The sequence below is a fragment of the Balearica regulorum genome, chromosome 5 (assembly GCF_011004875.1).
Source record: "Balearica regulorum gibbericeps isolate bBalReg1 chromosome 5, bBalReg1.pri, whole genome shotgun sequence".
Classification (NCBI taxonomy): domain Eukaryota; kingdom Metazoa; phylum Chordata; class Aves; order Gruiformes; family Gruidae; genus Balearica; species Balearica regulorum.
In genome coordinates, this window is record NC_046188.1 from 43,201,312 (window position 1) to 43,229,309 (window position 27,998).

At 47.2% G+C, this 27,998-nt stretch overlaps 2 protein-coding genes across 4 annotated transcripts; both read left to right on the forward strand.

Moving 5' to 3' along the window:
* The first annotated feature begins 336 nt into the window (after positions 1–336).
* On the forward strand, positions 337–3,596 carry SLC35C1 (solute carrier family 35 member C1). The gene is made up of 2 exons (XM_010306573.2): positions 337–959; positions 2,776–3,596. The coding sequence occupies exons 1-2, from the start codon at positions 416–418 to the stop codon at positions 3,333–3,335; spliced, it is 1,104 nt and encodes a 367-aa protein (XP_010304875.2). The 5' UTR covers positions 337–415; the 3' UTR covers positions 3,336–3,596.
* Positions 905–27,993, forward strand: CRY2 (cryptochrome circadian regulator 2). 3 transcript variants are annotated; one of them, XM_075754496.1, is made up of 13 exons: positions 905–959; positions 2,776–2,832; positions 8,247–8,355; positions 11,899–12,041; positions 19,382–19,566; positions 20,882–20,970; positions 22,019–22,159; positions 22,645–22,956; positions 24,018–24,169; positions 24,310–24,512; positions 24,980–25,069; positions 25,562–25,703; positions 26,189–27,993. In XM_075754496.1, the coding sequence occupies exons 2-12, from the start codon at positions 2,825–2,827 to the stop codon at positions 25,699–25,701; spliced, it is 1,572 nt and encodes a 523-aa protein (XP_075610611.1). In that variant the 5' UTR covers positions 905–959; positions 2,776–2,824; the 3' UTR covers positions 25,702–25,703; positions 26,189–27,993. The 3 variants fall into 3 exon arrangements, 2 of the variants coding, with proteins under 2 accessions (XP_075610611.1, XP_075610610.1); XR_012835713.1 differs by lacking the exons at positions 905–959; positions 2,776–2,832; positions 26,189–27,993 and adding exons at positions 5,098–5,336; positions 25,192–25,334 and having other exon boundaries at positions 25,562–25,698; XM_075754495.1 differs by lacking the exons at positions 905–959; positions 2,776–2,832 and adding an exon at positions 5,098–5,336.
* Positions 27,994–27,998: the final 5 nt, after the last annotated feature.

The window sequence follows — 27,998 nt, forward strand, 5'->3', positions numbered from 1 at the left end:
GCCCTTCACCTCTGGCTGCACGGGGGAGCCTAAGGAATCGTGCTCAGTTGATTGCTCCTCGCTAAATTGCCCCGGTTGTTAACTGCCCTCGCTGACCCCAGCAACAGTCCCCGTCGTGCTCCGCTGCCTGTCACCGCCCGACCCGGGGCGGGGCGGGGCGGCGGGGCCGGGCCGGGCCGGGCTGGGCCCTCCCCCGACATGGCGGCGCGGCCCGCAGGCCGGGGAGGTGCCGAGCGGCGCCCGCGGGGCGTGAATAAAGGGCGGCGGGCGGGGCCACAGCGCTCCGGGAAGCGCGGGGCCGGCGGCGGCGGGTGAGCGGTTGAGCGGGGCCGGCGGCGGCGGGGGGAGGAGGAGGAGGAGGAGGAGAGGGGCCGGGCGGGGGCTGAGGGCCGTCGGCTGACAGCCCGCGCCCGCCATGACCAGGGCGCAGCTGACGCGGACGGGGATCCTGCGGATGGCGCTGGGCGGCGGGGCCGCCGACCCGCTGCTGGCGGCGGAGGGCAGCGGGGGCCGGCGGGCGCCCTTCCTGCTACGGGCCCTGCGCATCGCCGTGGTGGTCTGCCTCTACTGGTTCACCTCCATCGCCATGGTCTTCCTCAACAAGTACCTGCTGGACAGCCCCTCGCTGCGCCTCGATGCCCCCCTCTTCGTCACCTTCTTCCAGTGTGCCCTGACGGCTGCCCTCTGCCTGGGCCTCAGCCTGGGGGCGGCCTGTGGGCCCCCCTGCTCCAGCCTGCCCACCCTCCGCCTTGACCTCAAGGTGTCCCGCAGCGTCCTGCCCCTCTCCATCGTCTTCATTGGCATGGTCACCTCCAACAACCTCTGCCTCAAGTATGTCGGTGTGGCCTTCTACAATGTGGGGCGCTCCCTCACCACCGTCTTCAATGTGCTGCTCTCCTACCTGCTCCTCAAGCAGACCACCTCCCTCTACGCCCTCCTGGCCTGTGGAGTCATCATAGGTGAGGGGGAGAGGGAGAGGGCTGCACCCACCCCACAGCCAGCCCCGTTAACTCAGAGAGCTGGAGATGGGGTGTCTTCCCCTCAGGAAGCCACCCTTACATGCATGGTGGCTCCCTGGTGAGGTAGCTCAGGGCTTGTGCCTTGCTCTGCCTTGGGCAACCCGCTTTGCCTGTCTGGAGCATGTAGGTAACTTGTTAAGAAGGCAAATTGCTCTTACTTGACCACGGCTGTCTTTTTCCTTTGAGCACTAAAATTTGCTTGCTCTCTAATGAAGTTTAACTTGCCTTACCTTCCCCCCCCCCCCCCCCACAAAGGCCATAAAACAGCAGGTGCCTTCCTCCCTCTTCTCACATGCTTGTTGATTATTAACTTTGGTAACAATAAGTATTTATGTCAGCACCATTGGGACCATACAATGGAACCAGCCAATTCAGACAGGCTGAATGCATGTGATGAAGGGTTAGCTGATGAAGCCAAGTGTAAAACACCACCAGAAGGTCTGGCTGTGTGGTTAGGACATAGGGCAGGGCATTGACTGGCTTAACGGGAATTGTTTACAAGTCTTTCATTCCAAAGGCATCGGTAATGCCAGAAGCTGCCTCCCACTGGAGGGCCATTTAGATGCCAAGGATGGTGAAATGTTGACTTCAGTCTGGTTCCAGGTGGACATGGGTTCACTTTGGTGCTTAGACAAGTGGATGGATTTGGATGAAAATGAGACAAGAGAATCTTCTCTCCATAGAAGAGGTGAACAGGAACAGAATTACTGTTTTTTCCACCCAATTGATGCAAGCAGTTGCCTTCAGCTAGTCTTGTGTTCAGATATTGCCCAGGACTGTGGGGTCTGCCAGCCTTACAGGGTTTCTCTAAGACTCTGTCCCCCTGGCACCATCTTCTTTTGTTATGGGAGTATTGCCTGTGTGCCTGTAGCAGCATAGCCGAGCATCCTCTGTAGCCTGACCATAAAGCCCTTCTTGCCTGTGTGTTGAACCCGTTTGTATTTGGGCTTAATTTAAAGCACGATAGCTGCTCTGCAGGCAACTTCCCAGATAGCCTCCAACATGAAGCAGCTAACGGAGAGGCAGTGCAGTGCTCCTTCAGTAGCTCATCTACCATTTTGGTTTGCTTATGAGCTGGATGGGGAGAGATCTTCCCCTCTGCCCTGGAGATGCAAAGCCTGTAGCTCCTGTTCTGGAGGTGGTTTTGGCTGCCTTTGCATTACCCATCAAAGAAGTTCAACATGTTGAATATACTGCACTCAGTTTCTGCCTTGTGATTATTTTTTTTATCAAGCTTCTTAATATTGCATCCATGTGTTTACTATCTTTCCATCTTCTTTTCTGACCTATCTTTCCCTTCCTGTTAATAGTGCAGCAAAGCCTGTGAGGCTTTTTGGTTGTTTTTTTTTTAAACATTGAGGAATATTTCTTACTACCTGTGTGTCAGTTGGCTGCCTTTTCAATTAAAAAAAAATCAGATGATCTCCTTCTGAAAATGACCTATATACAAAGAGTAGCTTTAACTTCATGGCTTTTTGGAATAATAGTTTCTAAACTCATGCTGCCTGCTCAGTTTGGGAATCACTCCTCTGAGACTGAATGATACCACAGTAAACTACTTGCACTCCCAAAATAAATCTTCCCAGGACACTAGCCATGATGCTTTGTGGGTTCACTTAATAGAAAGGGGAAGCCCTTAAGCCTGTCTCCACTTGTGGTTGTGGTTGTTCAGCATAAGGTAGATGATGAATTGCTGACAGTATGTTTTGAGTCCTTCAGCAGTTGTTCAGATAATGTCTGATTTGTTTGGTTGCAGGTGGTTTCTGGCTGGGTGTTGACCAGGAAGGAGCAGAGGGCACTCTGTCATGGACAGGTATATTCTTTGGGATCTTAGCAAGTCTGTGTGTCTCGCTCAATGCCATCTACACCAAGAAAGTGCTGCCTGTGGTGGATGGTAGCATCTGGCGCCTGACTTTCTACAACAACGTCAATGCTTGCGTCCTGTTCTTCCCCCTCATGATACTGATGGGCGAGTTCCACACCCTCTACCAGTTCGACAAGCTGGGGAGCCCCAGTTTTTGGGGCATGATGACCTTGGGGGGAGTGTTTGGCTTTGCCATTGGGTATGTGGCTGGACTTCAGATTAAGTTCACTAGCCCGCTCACCCACAACGTGTCTGGGACAGCCAAGGCCTGTGCCCAAACAGTGCTGGCTGTTATCTACTTTGAGGAGACAAAGAGCTTCTTATGGTGGACAAGTAACTTGATGGTTCTGGGGGGTTCCTTTGCCTACACATGGGTGAAAGGGCTGGAGATGAGAAAGGTACAAGAGGATCCTAATGTCAAAAGCAGTGAAAGAAATGAGACTGGTGTGTAGGCAGCTCCTGTACCTCTGTTTCTGTGCCTGGGGGGTTAACCTTCGGTGCTCTTTTCCTCCTGGGGAGAAGAGCAGCAGGGAGCAGGAAAAAAACTGACCTGCAAAGTATATGGGGAACTGTGTGAGGAACCAGAGCCAAAAACCTGACTGGATCATGTTTTATCCATGGGATCCTGTATTGGAGTTGGGGAGAGCATGTGTTGTAGAAAGCAATCAAGGTTTTTTGTGACTGTTTTTTAAAATGGATGTTGCTATTGACCTAATCTGGGCAATTTGCATCTCTGGGGGGTGGGTGCATAGCGGACAAAGACCGGGATGGGACCTTTGTGTAGTTAGGGATCTAGAATTAACTAAATGAATGCAGTCTGAAGTTAAAAATCTTGAATCTCTGCTTAGGGAAGAGGCAGGTAGCCAGGCTGTTGGGGATAGACACCAGGAAAGTGTTCTGCTGTAAAAGGATTGGCAACAGCTGTTCTTCCTGTTGCCCCATTCAATGCAAAGGATGGTGAAATTCTCTCCCTTCTGTTTCTGTACAAGCCTGAGCAGCAGCAGTGCCTCCAAATCTCCCTTCCAAAGAGTCAGTATCACATCCTGCTGAGGTCTTCTGTATTTCTCTCCACCTTGTTTCTTAGTTCAGAAAATTATGCTAAGAATTGGGAATGAAATGTCTCATTCCTCTGCAACTTCCCTCATTCCCCCCATGAGGGGAAGCATGCTTTCTCAAGTGGCCTTTCTTGGGGAGGAGTGAGCTTGGCCTCTGCCTCTTTCAGCAACAGGTGGGAGAGGAAAAGTTACTCTGGAGCACTTGCTCCTGAAGGGTGGAGATCCCAGTTCATGGGGTTCACACCACTTGTCCTCTTTACCTTTTGGATCTCCTCTGGCATTTGCAGTTTGTCTTTTGGCTTGTTCCTTTTAAACACAACCCCTTCCCCCTACCATGGCCAGCTCAGTGAATCCTTCACCCCCCCCAAAAATCCTAGTTTTGCTCTGCTGTGTCAATCCCTTTACTTTTGAAACTTGCTGCTGAATGCTTAGTTCTGTAGAAATCTCTGCCCCTCCACCTGGTCTCATGTAAGTGCCACCTGAGTTTGCTCTACGGCTGTGACTTCTGATCCCAGGCATCAACAGCAACATCCTATAGTCAGCTGTGATGTCACACCACCTTTCTAAACCCCTAGCCCCTTGATATTTAAAGAGTGTATTTGAAGAGGGATGCTGGGCAGTTGATGTGACTGTTTCCTACCCTGCCCCGTGGATCCGGTGTGATGTACCATGCCCCATGTGTGGTGTCTGCCCACTCCTACAGAAGGACGCTTCATTTCTGCCCAAAATATGTTCCTATCTAATTTAGGGGGGCTCCTGCTCCAGGTTTCATGACCACAGGTACCTTCTTTTTGGTGCAGGGTGCCATTTGGGGTCCTTGAGTTATATAATTTTATTTTTTTTTTTTTTTAGGGGAACTGATATTTTTAATGTTGTACGTACTGACTTGTAACGGCCTAAACCTGCTGAATAAAGTCGGGGGTCGCTCTCTGGGTCTGATGAAGGGTGGGAGCGGCGCTTGCAGCCCGTATCGCCATGGATGGGGGGGGCGGGACGGGGACACCGGCGACCCCCCCCCCCCCCCGCACCTCACTCCGGGGAGGGGCCGCTAGGGGGCGGCAGAGCGTCTTTAGAGCTCCACCGCCCGGTATGGTCCCGCCCCGCCGCGCTGATTGGCTGTCGCCGCGCCCGCGGCGACAGCCAATCAGCGCGGCGGGGCGGGACCATACCGGGCGGCGCGCGGGGGCAGCGGTAGCAGTTAGCGGCGGTGATGGCGGCGGCCGCTCCGGTCCCGGCTCCGGCTCTTTGCCGTTCGGTGCATTGGTTCCGCCGCGGTTTGCGTCTGCACGACAACCCGGCTTTGCAGGAAGCGCTGCGAGACGCCACTTCTCTTCGTTGCATCTATATCCTGGACCCTTGGTTCGCTGCTTCTTCTGCTGTGGGGATCAACCGCTGGCGGTGAGTGGGTTGAGGAGGCGCCGGGCTCTCAGGCCGCGGGTGGGCCTAACGGGAACCGGGCAGACTTCGGGACGCGGCGGGACCGGAGGTGGGGAGGGTTGCCGCGGTAGTTGGAGGGCTTTAGGTGTCGAGGCTGGGCCGTGCCGGTCAGGCCGCCACAGCAGCGGGAGCAGCACACGCTGCCTTGTCCGGCCCGGTGCCCGTATTGCTCCCTCCGGTCCTCTCCGTGCAGGAGAGAGGGTGCCTTCCGCGATTGGCCTCGCCACGGTTTTCGGAGCGGTATTGCCTGATTGTGTGGGAGGGTGCCTTCAACTTTATGTAATGTCATTAGACTTTCTCCTTACAAGCTGCGCCAATGTACGAGAGCAGCAACCGATGGAGGTTTCGCTTTAGGAAACGCTTTTTTCCTGAATTCAGAGGCAAGCGCGTAGAGAGCCCTCAGAGCTGCGTGGCCGCACCACGCCTTCCCCCTGCCCTTCGGCTGCCGAGTGCGCGTAGGCATGTGCGCACGCCTGCCTTCCCCCCCCCCCAAATTTTTAGGGAAATATGCTTTGGCTGCTGCTAGGAGGGTGGAGATGAAGGTGTTTGGGCTCTCTCTGCAAATGGGAAAATGTATAGAGAGTGAGTCATGTCTGGGCAGAGAGCAAGGCCTTATGTACCTGTACCCAGTAACATTACATAATGCTGTTGTGTCAGGTCTTGGCTGCCTAAACATTTGGAAATCAAACCCAGGTAGGGATTCTCCTCTGCAAGACTCCCCTGCATACAAACAAAGCAAATCTCCCCCTGCAGTACCCCATCGAGGGGATTCTGGACAGGATAGCCACCTGGCTAAAAATCCTTTTAGGTGCTCTTTGAAATGTCACGTGGCTGTGCCTTAGGGAGACTGTAGTTGTAACTGATTGCCTCTGCTGTGCACCTTAGCTTCATCTTAGAGGGATGGGATAGTGTGGGCAATGTCTAAGCATTTCTAGAACCCACCACAGAGGATGGCTTAAGCGTTGTAAATGTGCAGAAATGACCACAATGTAGATGTTCAAATTACAGAAAACTGTGAATTCTGTTACTGCTTAATATCCTAGGAGCTTGAAGTGATCTTGCCATAGACCAGACTTCCTACAGACAACAGCAGATAAATGCCTTTCACGTGCTGCAGTTGTTGCTAACTGTCCCCATTTGGAAGAACCAAAGCAGTGCCCCCAAAAGATTAATTCCTGATCCATTTAATCCTTGTTTATTTCCATCAACATTGCGGAGGGAGGAAAGCAGATAGTGGTTTTATGTTGTAGTCATGAAATATATCAGCAGGTGAAGTTTTAAAAAATCGTGTTTTCTTGGAGGTGTGTACCTACTGCAGATGTCAGAAATTAGCACCATTCGCTGTCAGGCAAAAATGTATTGGCAAATTACTTTTATTTACTGGAGTTTCATTGGTTCCCATTGGGATCCTTGGCTTTGTTTTGCTTTTTTTTATGCAGTTGCTTTTATTTAGAGTTCTGTGTTCCAAAAGCAAATGTTTGTGTTTACCTAGCTCCCAGAAATGTATCAGGTTGAAAATCCCTTATTATTTAACTGCACAGCATGTGTGAGCCATATAGGACAAACCCTTGTTTAATTTTTAGAACGCATTGGAAAGTTGATATTCCTATTTAATAGATGGAAAGGGGGCTAGGGGTAGGGGAGTGGTTTCTTTTGGCTGCCCAGATCTGCTTTTGGGTCTTCTGTACTGTGATACTGTGCCCTTCTTTCCATGAACCCCGAGTCCCTTTCTCCCTCAGGAAGTGCAGAGGGAGCTTGATCTATCTCAAAGCTTCCAGTTCGCGTTTCGGGCAGTGCAGTTGAGGAGGGAGGAAGTACCCAGTTTCCAGAGCAATTGTAGCTTAGCTTTCCTATTAGCTGTGTGTGGCCTTAAGGGAGCTGGTGCAGATACTCATGTCTTTCAGATCACGCTGCAGAGTGGGCATGTAGGGGAATGAGGGAGAGGTAGGCAGGCTCCCTTACAAAGGGTTGCAAGTTTGCCAGCAGTGCCACGTGCTGTCGCAGAGATTAAAGTTTTAAAGCTGGTGTCTTTTGCAGAGTTAAGCAAAACAAAGTCAAGTTACATTGTAGATGAGGTGACTTGTGGCTGTGAAAGCAAAGATGATACATTTCCTGTTTTATAGCGTAGTGGGGGATCAGTCACACCATTAAATGCAAAAAGCACTTAAATGCTTTTTTACAGTTTTGGGGTATGAAGGAATAGATTAACATCTTGGCATGCTCTCATCTTCGTGTCTTCGTGGTGGAAGATAAATTGCAGTTCTGTTTGCAACTATTCCAGCTACAGATAATTGTTGCCTTGGGAGGTCTTGCTGCTCAGTCTGTTGCTACTGATGAGCTAGGAGTGCACATTTCTCTGCTGTGACATCGCCCCTTTGTAGCCAAAACTGTAAGACTTGCACAGTTCTTGTAGTAATTCATTACTTTCCTTGGAGTAGTGTATCGACATCTTTCTACTTCATATGCAAAACCCCTCTTGCCCTAGAACCCATGAAAGAATACACTGTTGGGAATTACATGGTTTATGCTTTTCTCCATGTTGTAATGTGGAGAGAGTAGCTGGCGGGAGGGGTGCTGCCAGGTCTGAGACAGAACATGGGAAGGGTGTTGCAGGAAGAAGAAAATCCTGGAAACCTCTTGCATCTGGACAAGCAGAACATGCATATGACTGGCTGGGAGCTGGCTGGAGCAGTTGGTAGACAGACCAGGGATCAATATGAATTCTTGGGTTTTGTTTCTTGTCCTGACTTTCAGTTTGATTTGGTGATGCAGGTTTGCTGGAGTTCCATGCAAACTCCATGCTGGAGTTCTCCTTGTTGTCTTTTAGCCATAACTAGACTAACACTAACCACTGTTGCTTTTTCTCTACAGATTTCTGCTCCAGTCCTTGGAAGATCTGGACAACAGTTTAAGGAAACTCAACTCTCGATTGTTTGTTGTACGAGGGCAGCCAACAGATGTCTTCCCAAGGCTCTTTAAAGTAAGAGAACAAAGTAATTTTCTGGAACATAGTGAAGAAAAACTGATATCCCAGTGCTATCCGTGTTTTCACTCACTAATGACTTGCTAGTTGTTAGAGATCCCCTCAGCTTCTCTTAAACTATAACTAGTTCTTCACTGTAACTCTTCTCTTTAACTAACTTTATCCATAAGGGCCAGCTTGGAAGCCAGATATGCTCTTGAAGTCAAACTTGCAAAGAAATTTAGTAGTAGGGTGTAACGTAGTACCAGGATGCTTGAGCTTCTCTTTTTGGATGGTGGTCTTTGCCTTTGTTTCTGTGAGTTGGGTCTCATAGGGTTGCGCTGTAACACACTGACTCCTCTGTGTTGAAAGCTTCTTCCCTACTGGCCGTTTTCTTCCTGCCGCTTTTACTTGGGCAAACTATGTCCATACACCTTTACAGACAACTGAAAAAGCATATTGATCTGTATGTGAATTGCAAATAGGGCTTTGTCTTAAAATTTCAAAATTCAGAAGCTTTTATGTTAGCTGACCTTCCTTTTCTTCTGTTCAAGGCTGCATCTCAGTCAGCTCAGCAGCAGAATACAGCTTGGGTCCAAGCTTCCTGCTGATGTACCATTTACGATGGTGAAATATGCAGTGACCTTAGTGGCTGATAATGGATTAGTGGAATACATTTCTAAAGTGATATGTCAGTGCTGTGGCTGCGACAGGGCTAGCAAGAGCATCTCCTTGAATATCAAGGTTCCTCAAGCAGTATCATTCTTCTCTGTCCTGCTCTAAGATTGTATTTCCCGTTGCCTTTGAAGCTTTTTGGCAGTGTCTTTGCTTGAGTGGCAAAGCTAAAGGAAAAAAACATAGTTCACAATAGTCTTATGAGTTGGGTTTATCATGTGAACTGTACCTTGCGTATGATAGAACTAGTGTCCCCAAAGCCTGCAATAGACCAGCTGCTGAGAAGGAGAGGTAAACTTGAATCTGTATCTTCTTGCTGTAAGTGGTTCTGATGTGTATTTTCTGGAGGAGAGCAGTACTGGGGAGGGGAATCAGACTATGCAGGTCAGAAGGGGCACTGATATTTATTTTGGCTTCTGCATGTTAACACATGACACAAACTATGTGCTGCTTTTAGCCTTTTCAGAGTCTGGGTTATTTTTGTCTTTTGATCTGCAAATAAGTTGTGGCTAGTAGTAGTCCATGCTCTCCTCACTTTAGTTCAAGTTATTCACAGGATAATTAAATCTGTGTTGGAGAAAAACACTTGCTTTGGTCAACAAACAAAAAGTAGTTGGCAGAGTTTGAGGTTTGGAGAGATGGTTGTGGAATCAGCCAGATTTTTGCTTTTTTGCTGCAGTCTGTTTTGCCTGGGCAGGTGAATTGATGAATATCTTAGATCTGCTGTAACAGAGCTCAAAAGAATGTGAGGGGGTGGTTTATGCTATTATTTGGTAAATATATGGCTTTCATGGGAATTCAGACCTCTCCAGAGCTGCTGCACTGAACACTGAATTAGCAGCAACTCATGCTTTGCTGTCAGCTGTTGTGGAGAGGAGAGGAGAGTTATGTCACATGTGGTAATGCAACACTTAGACCTAATATAATTTCTGCTCTTGCTGCCAGTAGCTGAGCTATCTTGTCGATAACAGTCACTGGAAAGGCACTATTATGCATGGATATCGTGAGGAGAAGTGTACTTGTTAGCTTTGCGTTAACCTTTGCAGAGGTTTTTTGTCTTACTTCCTCTGAACAAACATCCGTAACTTTACCTCTTTGTCCATTGAAGCTTGCTCACAATCCCTTTGGTGTGGGGTTTTTTTCCCCTACAGTTTTTCTTGGCTATAGGCTAGATACTAAGAGACAAGTCAGTCACGACTTTTCTTTTGTATGTTGGCAGCAATTTATTGTCATACAGTTTACTGTTTTCTGGTTGGTTCTGTTTTCTGTTCTCTGCTTCCTGTGTGCTACTGTAGCACATAGAGTGATGGGCTTCTCAAAACTGTAGGAAATATCTGAATTTTAAGTTTTGTAGTCTTACTTAAAATCTCTGTTAGCCTTAAATGTTTTATTGTTGGTTTGTTGGGGGTTTTTTTCTTTCTTTCAAGGCAGTAATGTATGTTTATTCAAGACCAAAGCCATCTTTTCCAAGCCTTTCAGTTGATACAGCCTGCCTTATTAAAAAAAGGAAAAGTTTAAAAGGAAGCTGTTAAATCACATAGGAGCAGGGCAGGTCCTGGAACTTGTCTGTTTGACCCTTACTCTGAGTTATGGATGCTGTCATGTTCTTATTTTGAAAATGGAGTGGAGGACCTCTCTGAGATGTATATTCAATGCTATATATCTGTTTGAATTGTCTGTCCTTCCTAATATTAATTTTAGGATTTAATCTGAAAGTTTAGAAGAGAACGGGGCTTGTACAATTGTTTTCTGCTTCTAATTTCCCTTCCCCATCTTTGGCATTATTTTTTAATGGGTTTTAGTGAACTAATCACATGTGTTCTTTGTGCTTTGTTTCTGGTTCCAAAGTGGAAAAAATCCTGTCCTGTATACACAGAGGTGACTTAGGCTGTCTCACTTGGAGAATGTGGTTCACATCTTAGTTGTGTGAGGCGGGTTTTAAGTGTCTCTATAGATTTCTGGCTGTGTTTGACTAAAGTGTTTGCTAAACAAATCTGTGGGCTGCTGCTCTGCTTGATGGATGTCTCGGGAGGGTCGCTGTGGAAACCATTAAACCTCTTCTCATAGGATTCATTTTCTGAGGAAAACTAGGCCATAGTCTTTGAGAGCAAACTGTGCTCTAGAAAAGCCTGGAGGAGGCTGAATGCTATTTCATAAGGCCTATTCCATGTAATCTGTGAGGGATCTATTAAAGGTGTGAAGATACAGAATGGGTGCTTGGCTTGACTAGGGTAAAATAACTCCCCAAAGGCAGAACTTTAATTTAAATCTGAACTGCAGTATCATACTCTGGTGTGCTGACCAGAAACGTTCACTCAGTTGCCATCCTTTGTCCTGCATTTCTCACTACCCTGTTTTTTTGCTGTTTGGGTTTGACATTGGTCCTCTACTATGTGATGGTTTTAAAGAGACATTGGAAAAAAAAATTAGAGTGCGTTGTTTTTACTTAATGATAGTCTCCACATAAAAATATGGGGGTTTTGAATGGCAGTCATATTGAAAGAGTTCTCTGAAATGTTTTCTCTGCAAATGCTGGAACAGGATGGTAGGGTTACTTTTGGACAGCATGTGCAACAAAAGAAGGTGGTGTTAGGCTTGGGGACTGAGCTGTAACCTAAGAACATTAGTAGATAAGAACTGAAACCTCCTCTTGCGTGTTTTAAACCTAACATTTAGGAATTTGCATAGTAGATGCACTGTTTGCTAGAGCTGATAAAATTGTTGATTCTTTGGTTATCATGACTCCAGACTGCCATTCCTCACAGGAACACTCTTTAAGTTTCCAGGACTTAACACTGGCCAGGAATTCTGACATCCTCATTCGTAATTGTGCTGGGTTAGAAAGGCTCTTCTGTTTGACAGCTGTATGTATTGTTTTTCTTGCAGGAATGGGGAGTCACTCGTCTCACCTTTGAATACGACTCAGAGCCGTTTGGTAAGGAGAGAGACGCAGCTATCATCAAACTGGCCAAGGAGGCTGGTGTGGAGGTGGTGATAGAGAACTCCCACACCCTCTATGACCTGGACAGGTACGGGGAGAGCAAGGGCAGAGGTGCTGCCTGGGCTAGGCTGGGATTGTCACGTCTGGGAAGGCTTCAGTCTCCTCTGTTACGTTGATTGCTATATGTTGATCACTGTGATCCTGTGTGAGCCTAGAAGGTGTCAACAGGATTACTCTGCGCACTCGCACTTTTGATTAGAGCACGTCAAAGTGCTGACAGTGACGTGAATGTACAGAAAGGTGTCCTATTGATTGCTCTCCTTGAGCATGTCCTCACTGTGTGGACTGCTTTTTTTGCTTCATTGTAATAAAGACAGTTGAGCTGTTGTCTCAAACAGGTTATGAAGGCAGGGCTTTTAACTGATGGATGTGCCAGGACAGCTGGAAGAAGTAGAACAAGGTAGATTGGGGCAAACTTACCTTATTCTAAAACCTGAATGTCTTGTTTTTATTGTGTGTTTGCTGTGGGGGAGTCTTGCCTTTATGTTGAGTTTTATATACTTATATATGTAATCTCCATATATATATATGATCTCCTTAAACAGTGGAGACAGTCTTTCAGCTAAAACTCTTAAGTATGCTTGACTTCAACTATGTTTCAATACTATTCTTACAGGTGGCTTGCTTTTTTTTGCCCTTTTTTTTTTTTTTAGAGTCATAGAATGGTTTGGGTTGGAACAAACCTTAAAGATCATCTAGTTCCAACTCCCAATGGAATGTATGACTTGTGCTAGTACTGAATGTAGATTTCCTCCTGTAAATCTTTAGCATCCATAATTTCCTATGGGAAGAAGCTTTACAGTTTAGCACATGCTGTATGAAAATGTTTGTCTTTGGAGTGAGGGGGATTCTTCTTGAACCTGTTTCATAAGCAGACAGTGCTTTCTAATTTTTGCATTAGCAGAGCCCATCAATGCTTATTATATCCTCACCCCTTCAATGTCAATGCCCCTCACATCCTTCCTCATGTCATCTTTGTCTTTTCCAAGGTGGAGAGTCCTAGTTTACTTGAGTTTTCAGGTGGAATCTGTTCCATATATCTTCTAAGTTTTGTCACCTTTCTTTATACTTCTGGGTGTTTCTAGAGATGGACAGCAGTGGTGAAAACTAGCTAGTGTTCAAAATGTAGGACTGACGTGGATGTGTATAGTGCTATAATGTTTCCTGTCTTCTAATAGTTGCTGGCATTCTTTTTGCTTTTTCTGAGTGCTGCTAAACACTGATCTGATGTCTCGGGGCTTCCTTCCAGAATGGTCATAGCTATTTGAGAGGCTGCTACTATCTAAGTAAGTTTAAGATTGCATAGCCATGCATATGGAGAAACAATATGACCAATACTGCATTTCATCTGATATTTTTTGTCACCTGATCATGTGCTGTATGGGGAAGTTTTTTAATTGCCTTTCATTTTTAGCTATCCCAGATAGCTTCTTGCGTCAGTAAACTTTATCATCATGCTCTTTTTTTGTCCCTTCCCAGATATTTTATGAATAATGTTGCGCAGCACAAGCCCTAGCTCAGCTCTGTGTAGGATTTCTCCCTCTGTTGGAAAAATGGATTCCTACTCTGTACTGTATCTCAAAGAATTTTCTGCCTGCAGGGACCTTTTCCTTTATCTCAATTTATCTTGGTTTCTTTAAAAATTTTCAGCGAGTGATGTAGTTGGATGGCTTCTGAAAAATCCAGGTAGAGTACACCAACTGAATCTCCCTCGCCCCAGGCTCAAATGTCACTAACAGATTTTGAGGCACAACTTCCCTTAACCAAGGCCAAATTAACCCTCCAGCATATTGCATATACCCATGCATTCACTGATTGCATTAGTATTTTCTACCCATCTGCCTAATGCACATTTCAGACTCTATTCTCTCATCCCTCTGATGCCCTTGAAATGCTTTTTAAATCTGCAGTCGTATTTGCCTGTTTTATTTTCTTTATAGTATTCATACAGTTTTAAGGCAAGTGTTACCTGCAGCAGCTATTAGTTTGGGTATTTCTTGATGTCCTTTACAACTCCTGGGTGAATCCTTGCTAGTCCTGGCATGCTGTTGCTGTTCAAGCATAGCTTTATTTTGTGGCGTTTCTTCCAGACCTCCAAGTCTGTGGCATCCTCTGATATATTTCCTTAAAGGAATTCAGAGTGGCAACCTCCCCGAATACCTCCATAGTGAATACATGTGCAAAAACAAATGCATGGGTTTTTGCTGTGGTGTTACAGTCTCTGCTTTTTTTATTACTTGATCACCTCTTGGCCCTATAAATATCCTGCAGTGTCTGTAAAGGGATTTTTAATTTTTTTTTTACACTAATTATGCTTTTTTTTAAAAAGGTTTCTCAAACTTTCATTTGGGTAGGGAGGTGCAAGGAGGCTGCTTTTGTGGCTTTTAATTTAACCTTCCAGTTTGAATTTTTTCTATCTTTATTTGACCTTCATTTTTCTGAAGGATTTTCCCTTCTATTATTTTTGATGATGCTATTCTTTAATTGTTTAGACTCCTTCTGTGATCTTTCTGAAATCTTTTTTGATGGGTTGTGTGCATTTGTTGAATTTTTCCCCAACGCCATCTTCAGATCATCTCAGTGTTGCCTGTTGGTGTTTTACATCTCAGCTTTTTCTTTTTGCTTAGCATGTTTCCTTATATTTATGCAGTTCTCTTCTTGAAATAAAAGCTATCATGGTATTGTTGCACCTGGAAGGATGTTACATTGATGCATACCAAAGTCACGGTTAGAGCAGGCAAGTGATAACTAATGTTTTCAGCTATCCCTTAGCACTGTCTAAGACTAAATCATGAATTGCCTTTCCTTGTGGGTTTGTGATTAATTGTTCCATGTAGCAGTCATTTATGGCAACTAGAAAATTGGTTTTTGGCAAGCAGCGGGGTGTGACAGCTACCCGGGGTGTGACAGCTACCCAGTCTGTGTGGAGGCAGTTGAAGTCTCCAGTTACTCTGACATTTCCTGGTTCTTGGCATGTCTGAGATTTCTCAGCAGGTGGTAATACAGTTTTAATATTGTATTTCTCCTGGAAGCCTCTCTCAGAGTATATTGCTCTCCAGTCATGTTAACCAGTCTTTTAACTCATGGTATGTCTTGTCCCTCTGCTCAGCCTACTGTTTTTCCTGCATAATTAGTAACCTCGTGGTAGTGTCCTATTTCTCATCTTTCTTTAATCAAGTTTCCGACGAGATTGTCAGGCCTGGTTTTAAACAATATAGGCTAATCTTTCACTTCTACATAAATGATTCCAGCAGTCCTTCTCTTGTTCCCTGCAGTGTATTCCTGGTACCACCACCAGCAGCTCCTTTTAAACGTTTACAAAGAGCCTGTTCAGTTAGCTTGTGAATTTGACCAGTTTTACCCAGTAGGAAGATTACAATATGCTCCTTGTTGGCATTGCCAGCAATAGCTGTGTGATTATCAGAGCATCTTTCCCCTCCTCTCCTCCACAACAAGGAGAGGGCTATAGAAAATCAGCATCAGTGCTGGAAAATACTCCTAAGAAAATCTAGGAATTCCTAGTCAAGATTAGTGATGTTCGGATTGTAGAAGTCAGAAAAGATAATCGCTTGCATATCAGCTTAGACTACTCAAAGCCTTTACTTGACAATTATTCTGTCTGACAACTTCCAGCTGACAGGTTGTTTTGTCCCTTCTCTGGATCTGCCTGTTTTCTCCTCCTTAGGATCTAAATCCTCTGCAGTCTGCTTGCTGACGGTCAGCACTGTGGTTTCCGTAATCCCAGGCAGGCCTGGGTTATTCAGGGGGGGTGGTTTAGGTCAGAAAAGAATACTGTGAGCTTGTATGTTTGTAGCATGCATTAGGAGCAGCTTTTCCTCAAATATTCTAGTCTAATGCTGAAATGATAGTACATGCTGCTATTGAAATGCATTTTAATGGGGGAAGTGTGCTGGGGAAGTGTGCATACCTTGGTGGTTCTGCAGTTCATAATTACATTACGCCAAAAAAGTGATTTATTTCTATGTAAGAAGGTTAAGTCAAACTTCTGCCTGCCATATCTTGTTATCCTCATCTGTCTTGCATGGTGCTCTGGTGTCCGGTGTTTTCCCATTGTGCTGACACTTAGCCTGTCATCAAGTAAGTCACTTTTCCATCTTTCATCTGCTCATGTGTGTGACTCTGCAGAAGTTGAATTGTTTGTCCTTTGTCCAGTGTCTGTTGTGTGGCATATCTGTTGGTTATCTCTCCATCTCCTCTTTGAATCTATAGAAATACCCCTTGTCTTATGTACACATAGCCATACACGACCTCTGGAGCGAGGATTTAAATCAGAGCAATTGCATAAGCCGGCGAGGCTAACTAAATAGTCCGTGTGAATTGGTAGTGGGGTGAGTTGTTGAGCAGCCTGCTTGCTGAATGCTGGCAGCCAGCTCTTCCTCGTGCGAGGAAGCTGGGGGGGGGGGCACACTTAGTCCTTTGCCAGAACCAGGCCCTGTCATTTGCAAGCAAGCTGAGGTGCCAGGTTTTTGAGGTGAGCAGCTTTCCCTAGCCCGGTAGCCATCCTGCTGGAGCACTGCTGTGGAGATGTGAGTCAGAAGCTGACCCCTGTGAGGGTGTGCATTTGAAGTCTGCAGACGCTGCTGTCACAGGTGACTGACTGTAGGATACCTTATAATCCTAGTGGTGCCAGAATTATGTTTGGTCAGGTTTTGGTTGCCTGCTTTCTTAAGGTAAAGTGTGACTGACAGTAAAAAAGACCCTCATAACTTCTGGCATCAAGGTACTACTGTCAGATCGTGCTAGGCAGTATATTGCTAGTCTTGTAGCACAGCTGTTTTTGTGTGCACTCACTAACACCAGAAAGGTTAGGTTTTGTATGACGAATACAGTGATTCTGCTCTTCTCTGTTCCACTTCAAGCAAACTAGAAAAATAACTGCCACATGTAGTCTGTGAGTTGTGTTGGGGGGGGACGGATGAAATGGGGGAGCATTAAATCCTGAGGAGGGTCCTCCCTTTTTCTGTCATTGGGGAAAGTCCTGTGAGATTGTACTGCCTGGGTTAGAAGGACAGTAGGAGGAAGGAAAGGACTCCTGCTTTTAGGGGGGCTTCCTGTACAAATCTTTGCACAGAAAGCTGAACAATACCTACAGTACCCAGTATGTATTGTATAATATCCAATATTGTACAATACCAAATATTTGATACTTCTTTTCATGGCAATATTGTGAAAGGTTCAAATTTTGTTGCATAATGCCAGTGTCAGGTGCTGTGAAATGTGCAACTTGTCCTAGTGCTACCTCTTAAAGACTTGTGTCCCAGATCCAGTAACTGTCTGTTTAGGAATTTAGGAGCTGTACTAGGTAACTTCACTCGTATTCACATTCTTGAGGATGTCAAATACAGACACCTGCAAGTCACAGCGATTTGCTCCAAGTAGCTGTCTGTTCCCAAAAGCTTTAGCTGTGGATGTGGGACGTGGTATGTAGTAGCATGGATCTCGGACTGAGCTGCAGCCTTGGCAGAACTGTGGAAGAGGACTGAAAAAAAGAAGCATTGTTCAAGAAGTGGCTTCCCCGCCCCCATCCGAGGCACCTCAGGGCAAACAGGGTGCTGCGTTGTCACGTTTTCACTTCTGAGCTCTGAACTCCTCTGGAAACAAGGGAGCCTCGCCAGTGCTGTCACTGGAAATGCCTCACTTCTCTTCCAGCCGCAGAGCTGATTTTCTGGGGATCTCTGCGAACTCAGGGTCTTGTTTGGGGGCCCCTGTGCTCAGAGCAAGCCACAGAGAAGATTGTGGTGGGTAGTATCCATCAGAGTTGATAATCTCTTACTATCTCTGGGGTGCTACGTAGTGACAGCCGGCTGAAAAGTGCGTGAGGAGGAGCAGAGGAGATGCTCTCTGGTATGAAGGTACAGGACAGAGTATGTTGCCTGTAAGGCTCCCCTCAATACACCTGCTTGAAGGGGTGGCAGAGCGCGGTGTGCCCACGCTGTGATGATGTTTATAGCCTCACACTAAAAACGTACGGTGTTTTGCACTTTCTGCACATCCTGACCGCCCTCCTTCCCCTGTTCCGTTCATTAGTGTCTTTTTCGCCCACTGTTTACAACTTAGAAGCACAAAACCGGGAGGAAACCGCAGGAGGCTTCATTTTTTATCTGTGCGACTGTGCCGCCTGTTCTCAGGGCTCCCCTTCCCTCGGCTGGCAGCGTGTAGGAGGCCCGGGCTCCTGCTCCGCGCCTGGTCTCGGTGGAGGCGGCCGCAGCGGGCGGCGCGGCGCCGCGCCGGGCCGGATCCCCCGTTGCCGCCGCTGAGCAGCGCGGGACGCTGGGTCGCCGTGGAGCACACGTGAGGAAGGGCTCAGGGCCGGGGAAGGCCCGGGGGCCGGCGTGTCGCTCCTCCTCGCTACACGTGCGGCTTCGGGGGGAAGGGAAGGCACATGGCGTCTGCCGAAACGCTCGGCTTTAAGCCCGGCCCCTTGCATAAGCTGTTGACTGTAATGGGTGGGGAAGGCTGCTCTGCTGCAGCTCCTGTGTGAGCTGTGGGGTTGGCTGCCTCAACTTTATGTAATGCCGGCGATCCCTGTGCTGTCTGCTTTGTTGTTAACTCCTTCCTCTCCCTGCTGGAGAGGGCGTTAAAATAAGGCATCTTTCACCCTGGGGAAGCTTTCCTTGCCCAGGGGACTTCTCAAAGCTTTCTGTCCCAGGAAAAATAAGACTGCGTGGTCCTAGCAGGCTGTGGATGCTTAGTGTAGTAGAGGAATGAGGAACTGTGGCTCTCTTTTCCATAGCCTGATCTGACACAGGTGAATAGCATGAGACAGGGCTGCTTGTGACCTTATGGTGTGGGGGAGGACAGTGATTTCTCTAATCGGGGGGGGGGGAGAGAAATGACGCAAACTGGGATTTGTCTCATCTGGGATGGGTGGAGGAGGGGTCGCTAACAGGCTGGGACTTTTTGTGTCAGATGGGGAGGAAGTAAGGCCAGAATCAGGTTAGGATATCACAAGGTGTCGGGGGAACAGATGCAGGTCTGGGATTTGCCATCTCGGGGAGACAGGCAGTAATCAGATTGCTACTTCATACAGGGGTCTGATGAGGGGCTTTGGGAGAGAGATGTGATGCTAAGCCTCATTCAGCTGGAGCTGTTTTGGGGTTTTTTTTCCTATGGAGGTGAATTTGGGTGTGGAGTTCTGTTTTCTGGTGTATTTGGAGGTTTTGCTTGTTTGTTTTTAATATCCCTTTGAGGGATGCACCAAGTGGAAGTTAGGTCTATAAGGATTTCTGTATCCAAAGTGAAAGGCTGTTGTGAGCAGAGATAGTGGGATGCAGTTTGGCTGTCATTTCCTTGTGTCTTCTGTGGTAGCAAGGCTGTATCGTTTCACCTTGCTTATTTTGTCTCCAGAATAATTGAGCTGAACGGCCACAAGCCACCCCTCACCTACAAGCGCTTCCAGGCCATCATTAGCCGCATGGAACTCCCAAAGAAGCCAGTGAGCACTGTAATAAGCCAGCAGATGGAGACGTGTAAAGTGGACATCCAGGAGAACCACGACGATGTGTATGGGGTCCCATCCCTGGAAGAGCTGGGTATGTGTCGAGAGTAAAGGCAAGGGTTAACTGCCAGCTGAAATGGGATATAGTGAAACTGTTTCTGATGGCTGGCATGTGCCCAGGACAACTCCAGTGTTCTCATCTGACCTGGGTTGCCTCTAGCCATAGAAGCAGCCTGATGTTTTTGGTGGGTGCTGGACCGCGTGGAAACAGATCGCTGTCCCTTGCACTACTGTTGACACACAGCGTCCCCTTTAGCATTGCTCTGAAACGTTTTGCGTCTGTCCTTATGTTCTCTGCTATACTGAGCATGTAACGACTGTATCAGTGTCTCATGTCCTCGCCAGCTGCTTTCCTCCTACTGCCATCTCCAACACATTGTGTAACAGACCTGAAGAGGTAAACTAACTGTGTACCAGGCTCAGATCATTTCATTCACCAGTTTGGGAGCTCAGCAAGACACAAGATATTACAGAAGTTTCTTTTGCTCATCTTGCTATGCCTTGTGGTCCTGTGTTTTTCTTGGAGAAGGAGGGTAACTAGAGAGCTGAGGCATGAGGAATGCAATGCCTACATCAGGGAAGTGAATCTAAATGCAAGGGAAGAAAGGATTAATGCAGAATACTGTCTGCGTGTGCGTAACTAGAGGCTCCATACCAGCTTTATAGGAGTATCATCTTGTACCTTAAGGTGCAGCTTCAGCAGTCATGTAAAAGTGGGGGACTTCACAACAGGAGTATTCTAAGGGTTGCAGCCCCGGGTAGATCTGCTTCCTTTATTGTCTGGCCTAATACAAGACTGCCTGCAACCTTACACTACTCTGCTTGCTGCCAGGGGAGTCTCCTCTCTCAGCCTAGAGCAGCATAGGGTAACTGCCTTATTACTTTCCATTTTGCATCAGTTCTTCATCACTGATCCAGTGCCTTCCCCAGCACCAGCTTTCAGCAGAATAGGAGCCCCACCAGGAGCAGCCAGGCTGTCTAGTGAGCTGCCAGTGTCCATGGCAAGGTATTTTGTAAGGCAGAGCAGTGGAGCGGACGTTTCTTCTGCTCTGGCCTTTGGAGTGGAGCCCTGTGGGTAGTGCTGACACAAAAAAGAGTGTGCTGGGTTATGAGCAATGGGAAAAGTCCCCAGACAGCTGCCTGAAGCATTGCAGGGAGAGGCCCTTGTAGTGCAGAATCATGAGGCTCTCCCCATGTTCCATGATTTGCCCGCTGTAGAAGGACTAGAGCAGCAAGTAAGTCACGTTAGGCAACTGCGGTACGTAGTGTCTTGCTGTTATTAATGCTTAATCCCATCTATACCCTTTGTCGAGGTGTGGCTTCAAATCTTACAAAGTTCTTTCCCTCAGGCTTTCCTACGGATGGTCTTGCCCCTGCAGTTTGGCAAGGAGGTGAGACGGAAGCTTTGGCACGGCTGGATAAACACTTGGAAAGAAAGGTAATCCTTGTTATTTAAGTGGCGATTCCTGCAGGCTGTGCCACCAAACGAAAAATGTTGAGCGTTGGCCATTGCCCTGTTTCCCTGCTCTTCCTAGCGATGGTCGCAGTATTCATCTCTGGCAGGCGTGTTTGCTATTGTACTCCTGTGATCTTGGGTTGTGCGTGGAGCAGGTAGCTCCTGGGCTTCCTCAAACCCAAAGTAGTAGAGCTGTGTATTAATTATGCTGCTGTTTTGAAGAACGTAGGATTCTTTGGGGTTTACCCCTCCCATTTCCTTTAGAGGAGTGCAAACTTGAAAACTCCCCTAGAAGTTGCTCAGTCCCTGCCTACACACTGCACACCATCTCCTTTGTCTTTATCTGAGGTATATAGCTTGTAAAAGAATACCTTCCCCTTGTACATCGGCCTGTTAATATGTTGTCTGACTGGCTGGCATTCCTTTAGCCCCGTACTGAAACACCCAAATTTCTTCTAGGGGGCATGTGTTCTTTAGTACAGTCCACAAGGCAAATAATTTCAAAGTAATGCAAGGTGACCCAGCTGCAGACACATGACTCAATTTTAAACAGTTTGTATCCTTTTAATGCTGGATGGCCTGGTAGCAGATGTAAGGATCAAAGCATAAATTCTTGTGCTGAAGGGGGAATAAACTGTCAATGTAACACTCCACAAAAAGGTCTGAATTTCCCCAAATTTTCTTGTTCGGTGTCTGAAATGAGATAAGACATACCTGGATATAAACAGTGACGTTAGCCTATGTCCCTCATAGTTCTTGGGGTTATTAGCTCCTGCCTGCAAAGCAAATTTAGTCCTTTTCTTGTCCAAAATGACTAAGTAGTTTAAATCCTGGAGTAAAGGTTTTGCATTTCTTGAATGAAGTGTGAGGGTTGGGATTGCTCGCTTGAGATCTCTCCCAACGGTGGTTGGAAGTGAACAGAAGACTGCTGACAGACCTGAGTAGCTTCGCCACCTGCACAGAGGTCTGTCCTTAGTAGTGTCCCTCAAAGTTGGAAGGGTTTTGGCTCATTTCTCCTGAATATGTCTAGGCATGGGTTGCAAATTACGAAAGACCAAGGATGAACGCCAATTCATTGCTGGCCAGCCCTACAGGACTCAGTCCCTACCTGCGTTTTGGCTGCTTGTCCTGCCGCTTGTTTTACTATCGTCTCTGGGAGCTGTATAAGAAGGTAAGACAAAAGGTTCATCTGGAGAGCGGGCTAGTTTTGAGCATAGCACGATGCTGGTTTCCAGACAGTGTGCCAGAACAGCTGCAAAAGTTACCATTACCTTTGGCTGTTGGGCTAAGCTTGTTGCTACTGCAGAAGAGGCTCTTGGGTGAGCAAAGGTGATTCTCCTGTATATAGTCAAGCAGACCTTAAATCTGCTGATACCCTGTTCTTCAGCGTGGACTTGTGTGTCATGAGCTGTGTAGAGCTTTTTTGCTGTTAGTTGTGGGTCGTTCAAGTCTCTTGTCAGTATACTGAGCTAAAAGCAGCACTCTAACTTTACCGTGTGGGGTTTCTGGTAAAGGATGATCTGGAACTGAGCTCCTTTGTGGGCCTTGTCAGTAACTGACTTGGGAATTGTGTGTAAACACATGGGTGGCCTACAGTTCAGCTTAGTGAAGCCAGTCCTGCCCTGCTTGTGAATACCCTTGTTCCCTTCTCCACAGGTGAAGCGGAACAGCACGCCCCCCCTCTCTCTGTACGGACAGCTTCTGTGGCGGGAGTTTTTCTACACAGCAGCCACAAACAACCCAAAGTTTGATCGCATGGAGGGGAACCCCATCTGCATCCAGATCCCCTGGGACAGGAACCCTGAAGCTTTGGCCAAGTGGGCAGAGGGCAAGACAGGCTTCCCTTGGATCGATGCAATCATGACCCAACTGAGGCAGGAAGGTTGGATCCACCATCTGGCCAGGCATGCGGTGGCCTGCTTCCTGACCAGGGGCGACCTCTGGATCAGCTGGGAGTCGGGAGTCAGGGTGAGTCTGGCATGTCCAGAGGCTTGCAGGAGGCCATAAGGAAAACAAAGTCTCCCTGGCACTCGCTGCAAGGATGGGCACACAGGTATGGCTTTTGCTTCGCATGTAAAAGTTGCCTGGAAGAGAGGATTTGTTTAGCAGGCTCTTGGCCTGCCAACAGTGTGACTTCATTCTGCCTTCTGTCATGAGGCTCTGACAGTATCAAGAGCCTCCAGTAACCGTAACTTAAATGTTAGTGGGACCCACTGGTAAATATGAACTGAAGTTTTGGGGGCTTTTTTTTTTTTTTTCTTTAAAAAAAAAAGTTCTCTCAGTCCATCCATTTTCTTTGCAAGTTCAATATCACTTTATAACTGGACCTTTCTCCTCATTGTGTAATCCATCTCCATGCCGGTCAGGGAACGCTCCATGACTGTGAAATCTGAGTCTAGAGTCTCTCGAGGAAAGAGGTAAAAGACCCTCCTTTTGGGCCATCTGAAGGAACAGAGAGCTTGAACCTGTCCAGTGTACATACTACCCTACGCAAAAAGTGGAGGCAAGGGTGTCTTGTCACAAAGCAGAGCACAGCTGAAAGTCGGTGCTAAAAGCACAGTGCCTGTGCATGGATGTGAGCGAGTTACTGCTGAAACCTCTCCGCGCTTCAGTGTGCTCTGGGACCTTCAGAGGGGTTCTTCCTTCTTGCTTTGGTGCTTGTTCTTCTGCGCAGCATCTGCCTGCTTCCCAGGGTTGGTGCTTTGCACTTGTTATGCCTCCCAGGTTAGATCAATACCCAAGGCTTGCTGCAACACTAGGTAGTTGTTTAGTGTGTAGCTGCATGAGAGATAAGACAGCACTTTATCAGTGTGAGCAGACAGTGTCTCTCTATGTGAAAGCACCAGGAAGTGAGATGTATTGACCAGCCAGCTGGCTTCAGCCAGCAGATCGCCTCTTTGCTGCTGGTCTGTTTCCTAGGAGCTGCTCTCACAGCTCAGTGCCTGCCATTTGAAATAGCATCTTGGGTCCTTCTGCCACAAAGTCCTGCCTGGGGAAGCTCTCACTGCCTTTTCCTCCAATTGCTGCAGGTATTTGACGAACTGTTGCTGGATGCAGATTTCAGTGTAAATGCAGGCAGCTGGATGTGGCTTTCGTGCAGTGCGTTCTTCCAGCAGTTCTTCCACTGTTACTGCCCCGTGGGCTTTGGACGTCGCACAGACCCCAGTGGTGACTATGTTAAGTGAGTGATGTGACTGGAGCTTCTTTCTTGCTTGTTCTATGGGCCTGAGTCATTCAGGTGCATGGCGTTTTCTGTGCATTGTGAACGCTGCAGTGCTGCACTTTAAGTGGTGTTTGTGCATCTTTTTACTTGTATTGCAGGAGATATCTGCCCAAACTAAAGGGTTTCCCCTCACGATATATCTATGAACCATGGAATGCCCCAGAGTCTGTACAGAAGGCAGCCAAGTGCATCATTGGGGTGGACTACCCCAAACCCATGGTGAACCACGCGGAGACCAGCCGACTGAACATTGAACGCATGAAGCAGATCTACCAGCAGCTGTCACGCTATAGGGGGCTCTGTAAGTACCCACAATTGCAAAAGGCTGTGTCATTAATAGGAGATGGAATGGTAGGAGGAGGGGGTGATGATTTAAAATAGATAGCACTGGTGTCTCTGGCCAGTCCTTCCAAGAGGAAGCAGTCCCTGCCAAATCTGCTCAGTAGGTTTCCAGGGAGAGCTCCACAGAGCTCTTGGAGAGTAAGAGAGGGCTTTGATTAGTTTTGAGAGCTGGTGATGACATGGCGCCATCCCTGTGCCACCAATTATCCATTCTTCACTTTGGAAAAAACATAGGCAGAGCATCGTATGCTACTAGATCACGGTGTCTGTCTGTGGCCAGCACTGGGTGAGCGCAGCTCTGAACTCATCCTGCTCTGGGATACGGACATGCTGGTTGGTGATCACTAAGGTGTTTCCATGTGAAAAGCTTCTCCCACCTCAGGTGTTGGGTTTTTTTTTAACTTTGATCCTCTTGCCTTTCCCTAGGTTTGCTGGCATCAGTCCCTTCATGTGTGGAAGATCTCAGTGGCCCAGTCACAGACTCAGCTTCAGGGCAGGGCTGCAGCACCAGTACAGGTCAGTTGGAGCTATTTGTGTGCTTCCAAGATAGTTTCATGTTGACTTAAAGGCTACAGGCACCTCTAATAAGAAGAGGGTGTGTAGCTAGGAAAACATAGATCACATTCACCTTCCTTTAGGCTTTCTTCAGAAGTCTCCAGTGAGCCGTCATTTCTAAAAGGGCTGAAGAAAAGGAGTTCATTAGAGTGAATCTTTCATTCCGTGTATGGGATCATACGCAGCCACTTAAGGGAGAGGTGTAGATCCCTGTAGAGCTAATCAGGTATAATTAAGCTGTCCTCCATCAAAGGAGGATACTTTTGTGTTTGTTCTGGGGGACTTAAGTATTCTGGTTTTAATGAAATCTTTTCAAAAGTTGTCAAGGAGGCTTTCGTAACATCTCTGTGTGTGTGGGCACTGCATTCTCCTTTCTCCCAGCTCCGTGGCAGGTTAGGCTAGGGTGATCTAAAGGCAAGGGAGACCGTTGCAATGACTCTTCTTCCTCTACAGTGATGAGGCTGTCGCAAGCAGACCAGGCTTCTCCAAAGCGCAAACACGAGGGAGCGGAAGAGCTGTGCACCGAAGAACTGTACAAACGAGCCAAAGTGACAGGCCTCCCCGCTCCAGAGATCCCTGGCAAGAGTTTATGATTGTGAGTAGCCCCTAGTGTGATCTGGCCTAAACTTCCTTGTTCTGGCACCTCGCAAGGCTCAATCTGATTTGCTCCCTGCATTTTAATGAACAAAATGGACTTGCTTGTGGAGGGAGATGGCTCCTGACTGTAATTCCATAGCCCTGTAGTTTGGCAGTGGTCTGCCCTCTGGTTGTTTTGCTTTTGTTTGACAAGCTGTTAACTCCGTTGTCCAGCAGAGAGCAGTACCCTGTTGCTACAACAATCAGAACGCAGTCGTTGATGGGTTTGCTCTAGTGAGGCTGCTGCTCCTTCCACAGAGTGGGTTTGCAGGCAGATTTGCAGATGTGGTGAGGGTACGGGCTAGAGGAGGGGAGCAAGCAGGTCCAGTCATCTGCCTGAAATGCTCCAGATCCCAGGAGGGAAGGAGCTGGTTGCATGTTTTGCCAACTTTTCAGTATGAGGAGGAGCTCAAGGCAAATTCTGTCTTTTGCTTTCTCCTACAGCCAGCCACAGGCACCTTGCAAGTGAAGAGTGAGAGTGCTGAAGAGGTGACCAGAGGAGTAGGGACTGCTGCCACAGAGGGACTGGAACTTGTCATCTGCGACAGAAAATCTGGGGTCTCGTATAAATGTGTAATTCCAATAGCTGCCACAAAAGGGCGCTGCATTACTTGTGCTTGGGAATATTTGGCTTTCTGGTCTCCAAAGAGCCACATATGTCTCTCCTCAGCCACGCCCAAAATCTGCCCACATTTAAGTGGGCAAGAGCCTTCTATCAACTTGCTCACTCCCAGGTGTATCCTTCTTTTCTGACAACGGCTCAGTGTGTGTGACTTGATGCATTGATTTAGGGAGCAGCATCTGCGCGTCTCAGAAGTAGTGAATATCCTTTCTCATCACTAGTACTAGGCGGTGAGGTGCGGTGATTAATCCAAATTATAGTAGGAGCTGAGAAGGAAGCTGCTACAATGTCAAAAATAGAGTACCCATCCTGCAAGAGAACAGGAAAAACTCAGCATTTCTTTCATTAGGCTAGACTGATGGGAATGTAAATACTTTCCGAGTAAATCAGGGTGGTACTCATGTGGGGTGGAAGCGAAATGAAGGACAACTGTAGCACAGGAACAAAGAGATACAAACTGTACACTTGAAAGGCACTTAAAACTTGCCCTTCAGAAGAATCTCTCTGCTGCAAGGTGAGCCATAGTGCTGTTGCCTGGAACAGGCAGCTTCAGAGGGGTTTGATATCTGGGTGGGAGGGAATCTGAGAGAGGGAGGAATTCTTCAAAGAATAAGATCATGCCTTGGTATGAGTAAAGCAGTCTCCCAGAAGCTTGCTGGCCCAAATAATAAGGGAGCTACACCTGACAGTATACTCATATACCTGTACCTCATACTCTGCACACTGCTCCTCCTTGCCATTTGCATTCACACTGGTGCTTTGTAGTCTAGCAGGACAATCGTGTAGCTCTCCTTGCTCTTAACCGTACACTCCTTGTCCTGGTCCTGTTACGTGTCATTTCAACACTGTGTTGGCAGAGCACCTCTGCTTGCCTTCCCACCTTAAGAGGACAAGGGAGGGTAGTACTGCAGAAGAGCCTCTCTTTGGCTGTTTTCAAGAGGGATTAGGTCAAGTAGCTAGTCTCATGCAATGGGCTGCTCTTGGCAAAGTTCTCATTTGCTGTCCGAAACCTTTCATCCCTGCCTGGCACAGATAGCGTGAGGCTATTTGTGAGTTTATGCAACTAACAGGAGTTGTCTCCTACTCTGACTGGGATAATCAGATTCAGTTTTGGAGCCCGTGTTTGAACCCAAAGCAATGGGACTGGGAATAGAAACTGACTCAAATGTGTCTGGGGTACCTGAAGTGTTTGAATTAGGTCTGTGAGTTAATTTATTGAATAGATGAATAACTTTCCTTCCCGGTCATCACCCTGGGGCATTGACCCTAGATTCCATTTCCCAAGGGAATCCACTGGGCAGCCTGACCAAGTAAACAAGAATCACTTTTCCTGCCCTTACTTTCTTAATGACTATTCATAGAGTCTGCCTGGTGGATAACCCAGTAATCAACAGGTTTTGTCTCCTTCAGTCTGCCCAGACCTTACTTCCCACTGTCTTGAGGGTGGAAAGGTATAAAGAAAAAGAGATCCTCCCCCCCCATCTTCTGCTACAGAGAGAAGAAAGGGGAAAGACATGCACTTTGTACACTTAGGTTACAGAAATTGTGACTTCTGTCATTTGCAGAGTTTCATGCTTAGGCAATGGTCTGTAAATATGACTTTTATATATAAATGTCTTTAACCCTCTCTTT